Genomic DNA, 16,529 nt, shown 5'->3' with positions numbered 1-16,529 from the left:
CGTTTTACAAAAGTGCATTAGGCCGCAAAAAGTACAATTTCCGCAAAACGGACAATAGCTCCAACTAGACCAAAATAGATTTCTCGAAATACTTTATTAGTTATATGAAATCCAATTTAGACAACAGATCCTCTAAAGAGCCATCTTAGCGATAAGTGCTAACTGATGTGTCTTTTTAATCCGCAAATCGTTTAAGAGCGTTCTCTTACCAAGTAGTGAGGCCATGCAATCAGGAATGGAAGTGCCCCCTGCCAAGAAAGTGACTCCCATGACTGTGTCTGGGATGGAGAGTGCATCCCCTATCACCGTCGTCATCCACACCATAAGATAGGACAACACACTGATCCACAGGATTGAGTTCACAAATGACACAAAGAACCACGACTTCCATTTCTCCTCCCTGTTCACGCAAACAAGATGAATGAACATAAAACGACTAGCGTCGGATGAATTGATCTCGAACGACAATCGAGGGGTAATGCAATTTAGGGGCGCACCCTCGCCAACCCGGAGAGCAATCAGACATCTTTACTACTAAACTACCACGTTTTTGAGAATCAGCCGCTAACAGTTGCTTTTATATTAACAACAAAAAGTAACAGAATGTTCTGGACCGGTCAAACAAAAATTTTGCACAAAAAAACAGTCGGTAGAATACCCAGAAACGACTGGAAGAGTCGTTCAATCTATGTCTAAATTGAAAAAAATACAGAAATAGAAATGTAGAACAAAGAATATATCTTAATTTCTATATTTAAATACTAAATTCTATAATTAAATATATATCAAATAAACAAAGATAGGCGAAGAGGAATAGTTAAAGGCAATAAACGGAGGAAAAAAAAAGGAAATAAAGGCCGGAGGAATGGTGAGGGGGTAGGCGGTGGACGGGGTAGGTGGGGTGTAGAAAGTAGCCAGGGTGGTGGGGGATAAGATGTCTGTAGTTTGTAAAGGGACGAAAGACTGTTAGGGGAAGAAAACGGCTCAAAATGCCCATTTGACCTTCAGTATTACGAGCAGCTGCTAAACACTATGTATTAGTAACTACGCTACTGTTAAAGTTCAATGTTCGAAAACAGAAGTCATTGTTCAAAAACAAAAATTAAAAGTTCAAGTAATGAACAAACTTGCTTCAGCTAAAAAAACCTGCAGAATACCAACATTCCTCTTAGAATCTTAATTGCTTCAAAGGTCGTTCGAGAGCAATTAATAAAAATTTGTTCAGTATTTGGGACCCGATTAAATCTATGTTAAAATCAACAGAACAAAATAAACATTTTTCAATTCTAACTTTAATCTATAAGACAAGAAATAGGACTAAAAGGACCCCCAAGTATGAACTTATAAACATTTCCAGAAGTACATTATCAATCTAGGTTTTGTTATGTTAGTTTTTGACCAGGCAACCAAATATTTTCATCTAGCAAGATCGCAGACAGCACTTTACATTTGTATGCATTTTGTGACATGTCAATTTTCAAGTCTGCAGAATCATAATTTCCGCACCTAATATGTGACTCGAGAGGCTTGTGTACACGTAATCATGAGTAAATGAGAAAAAAAACCATTATTTTGCTTCTGCTTAATTTCGAGATAGTTTGTTATTGGTGCTTTTTCAAATCGTTATATTTGTTAAATGCGAAGTTCAATATTCGGGTCGCAACGAAATTCAAAATTTCGCAAAAAGAGACTCCTCTTCTTTCAAGTTTTATTGAACAAAACTAGAGGTGACCTAAAATTAATCTCACAGATCAAGCTCCAAAAAAAATTTTTTGCAAAAAAAATTCACCAACTTTGTACAAAGAAAGGAGCATTGTTCAATTTTAGAGCTCTTCCTACGTTGAATCAATGTTCATCGTCAACTAGAATTTAGACTGACTTAAATTTCAGATCAGACGTATTTCTGAGAGAGGTAACCTGCTCATGATCAAAAGAAATTATAGTAGCCAGCCGATTGCCTTGAAAAAGTCAAATTCACTACGTAATCTGCGTTGGGATTGAAACAGAAAACGGGAAGCGAGAGAATACAATTTGGCAGCCTTGGTTCAAAGTTTTCAAAGATTTCCTTACCGATTCTATAATAGGACTAAACTGATAACTTAATGTACTGTATTAAAGAATCGTGCGTAATCACTTTCAATCGTTTTCTTATCTCGCTCTTTTGAGCATGACAGTTATCATTAACTTGCGTAAATATAAACACACATAAATCCATAGAGTTGAAGCAGAGTGAGGTAAATCAGATGATGAGCATAAAATCTCAGATCTGAACAAAACGTGAACTATAAGTAAAGCGAATAAAAAAGTACAAGAGTGCCTAAACTATAGCCGTTTCACTAGCTAACCTTTTTTATATTTATACTTCTTTTCCGATAGAACATGACAACCAATAAATGACTCGGAGGGTGGGGGGGCAATCTTTTAAGACTAAGAGCCGCCCTTTACACCTTGAAATTGTCTTGGTGAATCTTTTGAGAAAAAATAGTTTCGGTGAATCATACACTTAGAGACTAGTAAGGCCTGAGGCTCTAAGAGAGCTCCTCGGCCGCTTAATGCCCTCCGGGCGCTACCTAAAGATTTTGCTAAGAAAGATTATGTTCACTGAGAGAGTTCACAAACTTCCCGCAAATTTAACGCATTAATGCGTATTAGCAACCAGAAAAAACATAGCCGGCAGATGTCCGGAATAGCTGCGAAAGAATAGACCTGCGTGCCATATAACAGAGATAGAAACATATACAGATAAATTGAAAAATGTAACGACGCCACTCAAACAGTGTAACGCCACTCATGTAACGAACGCAGAAACCTTTTCATTGGTGACCTTTATTACATCTGAATTCCTTTGACCTTAAACTAATTCAAACTAAACTTAAAAATTAAAGTGCAAAAAGTCATTATATTGAGTGAGATAAGTCACGCATGATCAAAATCTAATCATGAAAAAACTTTTGCTAGCGAGCGAGCGAGAGAGATAGAGAGAAAGGGAGAAAGAGATAGAGAGAGAGAGAGAAATGACGTCACGCGCGCAAAAGCCGTTAGTGAGAGGAAGAAGTCAATCAGAAAATCTGACTTTTTCAGCTTTGCTGTGTGAACAAATGTAAAACGAAAAAAGAGCGTCAGACGACTAAACAAAAAAACATAGCCAGAAGAATTCCGGAAGCGACTCGAAGCGTCAGAACTTCACTAACAAAACCGTAATTGCATCGGAAGCCACTACCTTTTGTATTAAACCATTAACTCACTACCTCTCCAGGTCTGCTCTAAAAATTGGTGAAACTTAAACCAGTCAACAATAGAAACAAAATGCAGCAAAATTTTATATTATTGAAAACGTTTGGTAACGTTAAAAAATCCAAAAAAAAATTAAGGTGGTCAAAAACCTGATAGTCTGAAAAAGCTGACAAGGCTTTCAATAGCCCTCAAATAATTCATGATTGTAATCTGAAAAAGATCGCGAAAGCAAACTGCAGATAATAATCTTAGAAACTAAGTTAAATCTTTTCAAAATGGAAAGCTCAAATTTAAGAATCAGATAATACCTATAATTACAATTCTAATCACTGCGATTAAGACAAAAAACAACACACACACACCTGTTTTTTGTACATAAACTAGACAACATGATTTCATACTAAATCAAAGATAAAATTGATCATAGAGAAGACATAAGCAGCAGAATATTAAAAGGCAAAAAATCATTTTAATTGATACCGAGGCCGGAAGAAAGCTGTAGTAATTAATCATAAGTGGAAATTTTGGAAAAAGCTTGCTATCAAACTCTCAGTCCTGCCTTATGTTGAATGCAATCAATTGCAAACCAAAGAAATGACAAAAATCTAAAAAAAAAAGCTGAAATCGTTCATTTTTTACAACTGAAAAAATCAATATACCGAAAATAAATATAGGTGCCAGGATAAAACTAGAATGATACTAGCTAGAATTTAAATATGGGCACAATGAAAGGAACACCGTAACAAAAAGACATTATTTATTTTTGAAAGTTAAAAATCAATTTAAAAAATTTAAGAAAAACGAATACATTTCATTGTCCAGCATTCAAGACATAGAAAAGATAACTAGTCATCCGATACAAAGATCTATCCTACTGAAGAGCACAAAAAATAGGAAAAAGCAGAATTCATAAATACGAAATATTGAAACATTTTGCAAAAAACCGGTCAAAGAACTTTTAAGTTAAGACTGCATTTATGAAAAATTTTTAACTGTTTTTTTCAAAACTTAACGCCAAAAATGATTGAATTTTTGTTGAAACGAAATTAAAGTCCCTCATGTTGCACAAAAAAAACTATTTCCAGCAATTACAACCAAAATACAAACGAAAAACTTACGAAAATCAGAAAAAAACTACCAAAATCGGATTAGCATATGTACAATTTTATAAAACAAAATTACATCGAGGTAGAAAGAGGCGTTGAATATAGGAATTATCAATGAGAAGTTGCCATATTAACTGATTTTTGACAAAAAGACGGTTAAAAGATCCAAAAATGAAGAAATTATTAAAAAAAAAGCCAAAAACTAACTAAAAAATTAAGAATTATGTGCCAATTTTCGATTTGAAACGCATTTTCAGGCTCTGCAAAACACTGTGGTATCAATTTCCGAGGTTGACATTTCAATATAGTATCGAATAAAAATTTATTTCAACAAGACGGTCATCTATATGTGCAATTCAGTCAAAAACTACTTTTCAAAGTCAAGAAGTCATTCACTAAACGCAGCGCATGATCAAAAAACTTCTCTCGCTTAGCGAAAATCTGTTCAACAAGACAGCTTTTCTCACTTTTGCTTTTAGCTCAAAATGCCGCGTGAACAAATCTACTTCCTGTAAAAAAAAATCGAGAGAAAACCATACTCCTCTTCGAGTCGTAAAAACCAAGAGCACCGCAATATAGCTACGCTCAGCTTACAGCTTCGCTCACGCATTTTGGGTTGAGTTTTGATTCAAGATTTTGATCACGCTGTAAGAGGAAAGTAGCAAAAAAGCTCCTTTCCATGCTTCTTCCAGCTCTTTAATTTTGGAGCATGTTACCATGTGTTTTTTAGTTACTTTCTGTCGCATCTGCTAGTGATAATGGCTTCGAGGTAGTTTCCCTAGGCTTGCAAAATTTATTTTATTGTTAATTTCGAACAAATTTTGCTAAGTTTTCCACAAACGCGGCATGGAAGAAAATATTGATATTAGTTAAGTCAAAATCTAATTACTTATTGGCGATATATAAGAGACAACTGGAGGATAGTGAAAATATTTCTTAATTTCTATACTTATCAACCAATAAAAAACTGCAAGATTGATATGTACCTGCAATCAGGGACAGTTATGAAGAATGCGAGGTTGATTGGGAGGAGAGAGATCCATTTGAGGAATCCAAGACATCCTGAGGGAATGCTGCAGAGACCCTCGGAACCACTTCCACCTCCAGCCTCAGAAGACGAGGAACCGTCGCCGTGCTCATTACTTGCTCCATTCTGAGAAAAAATATACTTGATAACACGGGCCTTGATAATTTTTCTATAAAGTATAGTAGCAAGTCATCATAAATCAATTTTTTTTTATAGTTATTGTCAAATTACTTCATTTTGCTCCACCGCCGACACAACCTGAGTCAAAAACACCAATCGAAAACGACATACATGTAATGCTTAAACATAATCAACTTTTTTGAATTACAAATGGTTGCAAATGACGTACTTGCTCATTAGAAACATCCTTCGTAATCTCATCTTCACAGTTATGTCTCTTCTCCACGTGAATCTGATAGTTGTTCACGTGCGTCTGTGCACCCCCTGTGGCTGCCAGCTTATCAATGGTCGCGTCCGTCAACAAAAGAATTTGGGATTCTCTTTTTCTGGCCGCAATTATGATTCTGGCAGCCGCACGCATCCGGCAAGCAGGCTTGAAGTTACTCGATAGCATGACACGCAACGAAGCATCTGCAAAGTCTCTTGGTTGGAATATCTCCTTGTCGTTGGGCGATATCACGTATTGCTGAGGCACTGTGTATCTTGCCTTCGGACCTAAAATAATCAATTTTTTTCAAGAAAAAATAGGAAAAGAATCTACCATACCCTCCGATAATCACACTGATCTTTCGCTAAAACTATCGTATACCACTATTGCACTCGATTTGATTAGACAGATTGCATTAAAATTGAGCAGCTGTTAATTGTTATTTAAGTGGCGATAGAAAAGATTGACAGTCTCAATGGTCCTCTGGTTAAACTCTCAAACAATTTGAATGCCAGACTTAATTTGCAGAGACAGAAAAGGAATAATGTGTGACATACAAAGAGCTTTAGAAAAAGTAGCTGTTGAAGAGTCACATAAAAACATAAAAAACAGTTCACTCATATTGCCTTGATGGATACACAATAGATTTACATGATTGCATTAACGCAACATAGACGAATGTTGCACGTGAATGAAGCAAAGATCTGCCAAGACCGTTCTTTAATTTATGATAGCTTTTAAAAAAAAGCAATGGTCCAATGGGGCGTACGATTTTAAGCAAAAATTCGATTTGGCGAATGGAATTTTCAAAGTCATTCGAGGAATATTCTGAACCAATTTTGCGGAAATTAGGGGAAAACACTTAAAGGAGGTACTGGTATATCCGCTTGATTATATACTCTAGTCAAGTGATTATAACAATTGTCTTCATAGGAATTTTGAAAGTCTTCGGATTATGCGAATTTTAACAATCTAGTTTTAACTCCACAACCCCAAATTTTTTGTGCGTTTTTCAACCTATATTTCTAAATTATTTACACAAAAGCTATTAATAAGTAATTTTAAACATTAAGTATTCTTTCCCTGCTACATTTTTGAAATTCGTTGGCAATGATGACACTGAGTAGAGTAGAAAGAGATGCAAAAAATTGAAATAAAAGTTATTTTACATGTACTTAACCACCATTTTGCACGTAAAGACGACTGTTAGGGACGCATGACAACTTTATAGCATTGAGTGGATTTTGGCCTAATTTCCTCAAAACTTTAGTTTATGATTTCTGCTGAGAAAATTCAGCTCACCTAATCAAGCTAGGTTTAAGGGACGCCAGCTTTAGCTTATTTGAAGCTGCGTTAGGTGACCGCAGGCGTGGGAGGAGAGGGGGCTCGCGGGCGGACGTACGGAAGGGAGTTTGAAGTGGAGTTGGAGTGATTATGCCTCCAAAACAGTTTCGATGAACCACATACTTATAAACCATATTAACCGAAAGGCCATAAGAGCCCTTGATGCATTCTGGGCGTTACCGTTTTTGGGGACGAATAGTCAAAAAAGCCAGACGAAGAAAATGTCAAGCAAAAAATCGCAAAAAAAGACCACATGACCGATAAAATTGCTACAAAATTTGTTTGAGAGCAATTAATCACTGAACATAACCGACTAACGTCGGGCGAATTGCTCTCAAACGACCGGCGAGCGGTTGGCTTGGTCAGTAGCTAGCCACGGGGGGGGGGGGGGGGGGGTGCACCGGGGGCTGATGGTGGCAGCACTGGGTGGGGGGGGGGGCAAAAGCGCGGTGGGGGGGGGTGGAGCCAATAGTGGGGGTGGGGGGGGTCAACAAAGGGGGGGTGTCAACCTCTAAGAACCGCCCCTCACACCATAAGTATAAGTATAAGTCTCCAAGACAGTTTGAGCTGAAACAGACCTGAAAGGCTCTAAGAGCACTTAATGCCCGCTGGGCGCTACCTGTTTATCCCGTTTATGAGGACGAAAAGTCAAAAGCGTCAGACGAAAAATTGGTCAAGCGAAAAATCGCATAAAAAAAAAGACCGACAGGAATAATATAATTGCTACAAACTTCGTTTGAGAGCAATTAATCACTGAAAAAAAGCAGCAACGCTTGTTTTAAAATGAGACGGTCCTCCTATGGTCCTCTTGGTTCAAAAAACCAATACAACAAAATATAGCTTTGATCAGCTACATTGAACACGTTTTCACGTAAGAAATACAAGTGATACAAAAAATTCAACATTTATTGAGTGAGACAAGTCAAGTATGATCAAATCTCATCACGTAAATGACCAAAAAAACTAGTGCTAGAGAAAGTGAGAAATGGCTTCAGGCGCGTAAAAGAAGAAGTTATAAAATTAGACTTCCAGTTTTGTCACATGAAGAAAGGTGAAACGAAAAAAGAGCGTCAGACGACGAAACAAAAAAACATAGCAGGACAAGTCCTGAAATACAATCCAAATAAAAGACACAACTGATGACTTGACAATTAACAATTTAACATTTTACATTGAAGTCAAACTACAACAGCTGAAAAAGCACATGACTCTTAATGCGGAAAAACGCAAAAAAAATGTTTTAAGAATCACTAATATTAACGTCAAATTATGACAAAATTGACTCTCCTCAACATTAGATTGATTTCAAAAACAAGATTCTTGTACGAATTAATAGAAAACAAAGCATAATGAGGTAAAAACCAAAGATAGTAAAAATCATTTAGCAAAAATAAATCGTAAGTCAGTGCCCTCAAAGTAAGAAAACCACATGAATGCATGCCAGAATCCTTAACCATAGCATACCATGAAACCTAAGAAGTAATGAAATACCCTTTAGGAGTTCAGAAAAAGAGCGAATTTAACTACAAAGGAAGGCAAGGCGCAAAAATCGGCCTCAAAGTTTCGAAAACAAACGGTATCTCAGTCAATGAAAATGTTAGCTAAAAGTTGGAGCCAAAGATTGACCAAAAGTAAGCCACACTAGAAGGCCAAGGAGAATTGTTATTATTGAGACAAAGTGATAAGAGCACAAGAAAAGCAAAAAAAAATATTCATAAAAAACGTTTTTTTTAAGTGTCAAAATTAAGCTAATACTTTTTGAAAACGAATAGCCTAAAAATCACAAAATCAATGGCTACGGTTTCAAAACTATCTCGATTATTTTGATCCTCATGAGCAACCATGAGACTGATCATTATTGAGAATAAGAGATAAGTCAACAAAGTGCTCGATTAACATAATCCCAATTAGCACCCTATCAGACCTATCCCTAATGAGAATAAATTGCAAGACACCAATACGTACAACAAATAGTAGCAAAACAAATTCAGTAAAAATTTTTGAAAAAAAGTAGTGTCCAAGTCACGTAAACTCCTAGCTGTTAACTCAAACTAATAAGTAGGCGCATTTATGCCTCATTAGCACCCAATCAGACCTGTCATCAATGATAAATAGATACAACAGAAAAAAAATAAAAAAGGGACAAAACCGAAATATTCACCAATATTTTACGACCACAAATTCTGTCAAAGTGATAATAAGCATTAGCTACCCGCTAATGAATTCAAGTAATTGAAAAAAGGTACTATTAGAACACATATGTATAATATGAAAGCAGTCAAGAGAAAAAACGCTGGAAACAGCAGTCTGCCCGATTTTTCGCACCCTCTACTACTTCAGCGTGACTGAAATTATCTCTCTAATTTGACTTCACTAAAGTGAAAAGGTCGAAGAAAGCGTGAACAGATGTTACAAAAGACAGCACACCAAAACAATCCAAACACTTTGGATTGTTAAAAAAAACCACGAACACCGCAATATAGCTACCCTCACTTTACAGCTTGGCAGCTATAAAAACATCATGTCGGACTCAAAAACAATAGCCTCGCTAAGACTTTTGTGGCTATTTTGTCATTAGAAATGAATAAATTTGTGTTTTGGTCCAATCGCAGATATCAGAATGACTTAGTGACCTGGGTATTCAGTCGTCTGGACAGCGATTCCGCGCACTTCAGACTCTTTCTTGGCACTCATGACTGAGGAGGATGAGGAGGAGGCCTTGAATTTCTGATTGATTGCATCCTGAATGTATCTGTTGAATGTCATGAGCAGAATGTAGAACACATAGAGCACCACTAAGATCACTGACTCAAACCTAAAACACAAACACTTGCGAACAGAATTTGGACACTTAGCTTTTGATGTTTCATGCTTAAGATCAGTACTTTTTTAAATTTTTTGCAGATCTATATCTTTAAATGTTTAAAAGATATATTTAAGAGCTTGAGCATTGAAAAAACGTCTTCAGACATTCAAAAAAATATTTCAAAAAATTTTTCACGTTTATATGTATGACTTGCACTGCCTATGCCAGTTATATACTGTAGTGAATTACAAAATAAGAATTAAGCTACACTATAACACTTCAGTTTCAGCTTTCGCCATTTGTCTTTACTCTTTGCCCAGGAAATTTCCGGGACACTTTGATTAAAGTAATGCTACAAAAATGGACAAGTAGGCTCAAAAAACCTTACACAAATTCCATATTGTCTTCCATTCAAGGACGCCACATCAGTACGAACAAGGAAATATTACTCGCGATCATAAATTAGATTAGGGTACGGTATTACAAAACAGGCATGACTTCACTGCAAATGACAACATTAAAATGTGCACACAGCGGTGGGGGGGGGGGGGGGGCGACGATGCGGCATTTAATCCCTACGAAGAGAACAATATATTACCCATGAGTATTATTTAGATGTATTTCTAACCAGTGTATAACGCTGTCATATGCGACTGCAATTAAGGCAATGACCGCAATGAGGTAGTAGAAAGAGTCCCGACAGAGGGGCCACCAGGTCAGTTGGATTGCCCTTCCCCCGAACAGGGCACAGATGCCAATAATGCACAGGATGTTGAACACGGCAGAACCCACGATTGTGCCCACACCCACGTCATTCTGGGCCACGAACACTCCTGAATGGAACAAAAAGCTGAATAATTAAGATCTGGTTCTCCCATTACTAACTTTATTCAATTGGCTTGTTATGTATATTTAATTGGTTTTTAAATCAGGCAACTTTATTCAGATTAAAATAAACATCTTAAAACATGAGTTCTTAATTACCAATACGAACTTCTATACCAAAATATGCTATCTTTAATCAAAAGCATGAATTACAATCTCTTTACCGTCGGTACTAACGTGAGGGCTCAAAGAAGGAATCAATTTTTAGCAAACTCTGCCACGCCTGGCTGCTCTTCAGTGGAAAAAAATTTATATTTAACCAAGTGCTCAATTGCTTCAAAGAATTAACTTGAGGCAATATTATTTTCTCGCTACTAATTTTAGTCATAATTTTGAAAAACTTTTTTTCCAGAAAATGTTGAAAACATTAAGTTATTTTATGGTATAAAATATTTTAGTGAGATATGCCAGGCTGAAATTTTTTATTACAAATTTGCATAAGATTGGTATTAGCTTTATTCAAACACATTTATACTTCTCATTTTCAACTTGTTAATCGAATTTGTCTTCAACCGTTCTGAGTACAAGTGTTCAAATTGCAGGTAAGATTTTTCTCGGTAAGATTTTTCTCGGTAAGATTACTTTAAAAGGACGAAAAAAACAATTGACGTCACGCTAGCCAAACCCGCAGGGGCGAGAGAAATCGTAGAGTTTTGATTATTCGGAGAATAATTATTCAAAAGACGATGCAGCGGTTGAACAAAAACATAACCGACTACCGTCGGGTGAATTCCTCTCAAACAACTGGCGAGCATTTGTCTTGGGTAGGCAAGCTTTGGCTCAGTCGAGTAGTGCTGAGAATGGTGGAGAGGGTGATGGTAAGCGCGGGTGGCGGCGAGCATGAGGGAATACGGTTGGAATGAGGTGGAGAAGGGGGAGAGGATATGAGCGTGCAGTGTTACGGGTGGAATGAATTGAAGGGGGCGGAGGTGAATTGGTGGGGGGGGGGGGGGGGGGGAGCGTTGGGGGAAGTGTTGAGGGGGTTAATATTAAGCACCGCACTTCACTTCATCAATAAAAGTCCTTTAGAAAGTTTCATAAATTGCATACATAGAGACTAGTGAGCCGTAAGGATCTAAGAGAACTTAATGCCCTCTTTTGACATTAAATGTTTATCCAGTTTTTGATGACAAAAGTCAAGACAAGACCTGAGCAAATTTTATGTGATTAATTTTATGTCACATGAAACTTGGAATTATTTCGCTTGTTCGCAACAATCAAATAAATTTGCTTTTAAAACCTCATTCTGACGAATTAAATCATTTAAATTAATTTAAAAGCCGTTTTGGCGATTTTGTCAGCAGCAAACTACAGTCAGATTTCAGCTGCTTAAGACTGCGAATGAGAGAGCAATTTAGATCACGAAAACTCGTCCATAGAGTAAACTCTCTCAATAAAACGGTCGAGCAGAAATTTTGGATAAAAAAGACACATATGACCGCAATAAGTGCTTCATATTCCGTTCCATAGCAATTAATCAAACATAGCCGGCATATTACCAGAAAATAGCCGCGATAGAAGCCTGTGGCCTTCCATGAATTGAAACAACTAAAAAGATAAGATAGACAGATCGACCACCAGTCCTTCAATAGACCACTAAACTTTTTTGGTTTAGATTCGGTCTGTCAATTTTATGACACATACGGTCTATAAGGAAAAAGCCCTAAAAGAGCTTTTTCAAAAATGATATTCGAAATCAAAAACTCAAGACTGATACTACAGAATTAGGACATATAAGTTTGGCATTACTTAGATGCACACTATTGATCTTTAACTAGTAAATATTCATAAAATTTAAAGTTCCATAGGTGAGTTCAGAATTCATTTTATTTAGTGAGATAAGTCCCGCAATTGACGTAAAAGCAGAAATGACGCCACGTACACAAATTTTAACTGCAAAGCAGTTGAATTCACTGAAGTCATTGAAAAAGTAGATTCCAAGAAATCAGGTCGTAAGAGTAATCGATGGAGACGACGAATTAAAAAAACCGGGACCCCAATAATAACCGCTATCGCTTCGCGGCTATAAAAAAATACTTCAGGGCTATTAAAAAAATATTTTTCTCTTCCTGTCCAAAACTAAGCGTTTGGGACAGGAAGAGAAAAGATTCAGATCAATGACACCACTAAGAAGGCTTTTTTTTTAGCTATTATTACTTTATCACTTTAACATAATCGACTAACGTCGGGCGAATTGCTCTCAAACGACCAGCGAGCGGTTGGCTTTGGTAGTATCCAGCTGTGTCTCAGCGCTTAAGAGATGCTAGCGTTGGGGTGGCATAGGCGGCTGAGGGGTACGATTGTGACGGCTGGAGACGAGAGGGAGTAAAAACAGCCAGTAGAGGAGTGAGGACTGGTGGTGTGAGCGTGATTGAGTAGGGGGGGGGGGGCTGATTGAGTGGGGGCGCGACTTTGCCAAACTTCCAAGATTAAGAATAGCCCTCCACGCCATGAAATTATCTCCTCAAAAGTTTTTGTTGAATTGCATTCTTAAGACTGTTTCGAGAACTTAATGCCCTCCGAGAGTTACCAGTTTATCCTTTTTTGAGGACTAAAAGTCAAATGGGGACGAAAAGCCGGCCAAGCAAAAAATCACATAAGACAACAGGACTAACATAATTGCTACAAACTTCTTTTAAGAGCAATTAAGCATGAACGACTAATTTCGCGCAAATTTATTTCGACTCCGTTCTATTGTAGCGTGCTTCAGCCGATTTAAAATGAATGTTGTGATTTTTAACAGACTATTAGTAGTAAATTGTCTGTACTTGAGTTCAGCAGCTTAAAATTGTTAATCACAGCAATTTAGATCACGCAAAACGAAAATTGATCAGGACAAAAAGTCAAAAGAAAATTGTGAAAAGTGGAAAAAAGGTCAAGCCACAATTGCGCCTAAGACTTACGACTCAATAATAAGATAATTGCGACAAGTACTACAAAAGAGATTGCCCGATTCTTCTGGTATTCATTCATCATGACTATCGCGTTCAGATACCAGATTTGCTAAATAATTATGGTCATACCAAACAAGCGCCTTAAAACTGATGCATATTTTTCAATATAGTTCCTTGGTACAAACTATTGTTATATTAGGAAATCAAATTGGACATAAAATTTAGGATAAAATTGATATGCTGACAAACACAGTTCTTCCTACAGTAACCTTTTCAACCAAATAAGAAAGTGAGAGAACACACCGAATTCCATTCAAAATGTCACAAGCCAAACTTTAGCATCAGAATTCACATTCAGTTATTCAAAGATCATTCAATTATTTACGTCAATACGAATTTCCGATGACAAACAAACAAAAACAGGTCAAGCAAACAGTGAACTAATAATATTCTCCAATGAAATAAACAAATTTCAAGGAATCCGTGGAATTTGTCAGATTATTGATAGAATTTACGAAATTCTCGAGATGCAAGAACAGCACACGAAGACTCATTTAGAAATCATTGACAAAATCTGCGCTCTCAAGTTCAGTTGCTATTTCGAAATCAAAGAAATATTAAGAATCACCTCCTTGACTTCGGATTGAGAACTTAAATCCATTTCTATTAATTTGATTATCGTCATTAACAGATACAGAGACGCTTTTTTACAGTTAGAGCAACTCAGCTCGTTTTCTGTTCGTTTTCTCTCAAAGTATTCTCTCCGCATATATTGCATTAAGTCAGGACGTTTAACAAAGCACTTCAGGAGCGCATTTATCAAAGGTTAGACGGGCTCTTATTCAATCATCGACACAAACTCGAATCCACTTCTGCGAAAATGTCAGAATCACAAAACGCGAAATCGAAACCCCAAATGTTTATCGACGTTGACGATCTGAAAGGAATGGACACCACAATCCTGTACGGAGGCACCGGGGTCTGGTACTGAACTCGAAAGGTCCAATACTCAAAAATAAACTTTAGATCTAACGTTTCCAAGACCACTGTTATGTCGGTCAGGGAATTGGAAACGGCACACGGATTGATACTTCCTAGTTTGCGCATCCATGTAGCTGGATGCAACTATCAAAACTGACAAATGTCACAAAAACTGTAGCATTAGCATCTTTGTAAAATTTGGGTAGATATTAATGTTACACGTGTACACTGGTTGAGAATATTTATAAGCGGTTCAAAAGATGGCATATTAAATTGAATTAAAAATTTCAATCAAGTTTTCTATTTAGCTGTTGGTGCAAGATTAACATTCGCAAGCTTATTCTCTTAACAAAACTCGACTCATTTTACGACCTATTACCATTCTTAAAAATCAAATAAATGTCTTCTTGAAAGTCTCAATTTTTCCGCAACATTTTTAAGTTAACCGCCTGTCTTTTTGCAATAACAAATTACTTGGAGATTATGAAAAAATACATTTACTTCTCGTGAGCTGCATCAACTAATAGCTGTTGATTATAGCTTAAATCGTGCCCTTAATCGCCTCAACTCAAAAAGCGGTTCGTAAGGAATCAAAAAAATAAATGATAGATACGCGCTAGTGAAAAAGTAATGAATTCTTAACTTATTGTTCCGACGCACTTTAGTGGGGGGAGGAACTATATAATCAAATGGTTTTTTTTTGTTGTCAATTTTGGCTGATCGATATATTTATCGTAGAGAGTTGTGAGTGGTATCATTAAAAAGCCTGTCCAGCGTAGAATATAGAATTAAAGGTTTTTTTTTGAAATTTGTTCTTTACAGGGAGTTACCGAGGTTTTTGTGAAAATTCGAAACTTTTTATTCCCATTTCCCGTAATATTCGGTAAAATTTGGTTCAGTGTTGCTAATATAATTAGAAAAAAGTTTTAAAATATTTAAAGATAGAGTGTTATTGTTTTCGTTAAAGATAGAAGAATTTTGTTGAATTGTTTGATTGAAGTTTTTTTGGCTAAATTTCTAATAAAAATTTCAAAATTCAAACTTTTTTTTCATCAACTTGGCTTCAATTTGCCGGAAATGAACACCTAAAAATGCTGACACAATTTGTTTCATCTCAAGAGAGGGCTAATTTAATTCTCCGCTTTCTTTGGACTGTTTCCGGGATTGAAATTTTGCCAGCTTTTAGCTAATATAAGTTGATATTTATACATACAGCATCATTTCTCTCTGATAATTTAACTTTCTCCGTCAAATTATCTATATCCATTACACTGGGAACCATTGCATGTTGTTAATGAGCAAAAAGTAATAACAGTAATAGCAGGGCTAGTTTAGAACCGCTGAATTCCTAAAATCCAAAAATAATCCGTTTTAAAATCAGTGGCTTTTATTCTGAAAAAATTATTGCCTTGTTAATGTTCATTACAGAACAGAAAATTACAAATCAAGCATTTCTATTGACGGGTCCAATAGGCGTCAAACAATTGCTAGGTAATGTTTAAACTTTTAAGTCGAAAGCTTATTGTCGTTTCGAGCTTTTAAACAATTGATTATAGAGCATAGTTTCATCACTTAATTAAATTTTAATCACTATTGCGGCTTTGGGTTTCAAGAAATTGCTTTCTGGCTTTGAAACTACTAGAGTCAGGTATCACGTTTTTGGCATCGAAGGAAAGCGCAATTGAAAAGAGTTTATTCTGAATATAATGTTTGTTTTCAGGGCTTGGACGCCGGTTTTTTTGCCAAAAAATTCTATTTTTCAATATTTGTCTGTGTATGAGATTTCTTATGTAAACGTAAGACAGTTCTGATTAATAACAGTTCTCAGTGGCTTCTTTTTTGTCTATTTTCGTTAATTAGATAA

At 36.4% G+C, this 16,529-nt stretch overlaps 2 protein-coding genes across 3 annotated transcripts in view; both read right to left on the bottom strand.

Moving 5' to 3' along the window:
• LOC142351437 (uncharacterized) overlaps positions 1 to 16,529 on the bottom strand; it is a 376,474-nt gene that overhangs the window by 299,017 nt on the left and 60,928 nt on the right. The gene's annotated exons all lie outside the window — the stretch shown is intronic.
• LOC142351924 (sodium/potassium/calcium exchanger 4-like) overlaps positions 1 to 16,529 on the bottom strand; it is a 60,035-nt gene that overhangs the window by 27,479 nt on the left and 16,027 nt on the right. For both annotated transcript variants that reach the window (XM_075404180.1, XM_075404182.1), the window contains exons 4-8: positions 10,534 to 10,738; positions 9,733 to 9,914; positions 5,717 to 6,042; positions 5,327 to 5,493; positions 210 to 400 (exon numbers count right to left, since the gene is read on the bottom strand). In XM_075404180.1, the coding sequence (XP_075260295.1) occupies positions 210 to 400; positions 5,327 to 5,493; positions 5,717 to 6,042; positions 9,733 to 9,914; positions 10,534 to 10,738 (1,071 nt within the window). The remainder of the gene's footprint in view (positions 1 to 209; positions 401 to 5,326; positions 5,494 to 5,716; positions 6,043 to 9,732; positions 9,915 to 10,533; positions 10,739 to 16,529) is intronic.

Source organism: Convolutriloba macropyga, chromosome 13 (genome assembly GCF_964194025.1).
Source record: "Convolutriloba macropyga chromosome 13, txConMacr16.3, whole genome shotgun sequence".
Taxonomy (NCBI): Eukaryota; Metazoa; Xenacoelomorpha; order Acoela; family Convolutidae; genus Convolutriloba; species Convolutriloba macropyga.
The sequence above is the reverse complement of the archived record's forward strand: the minus strand, read 5'-3'. Positions and strand labels throughout refer to the sequence as shown.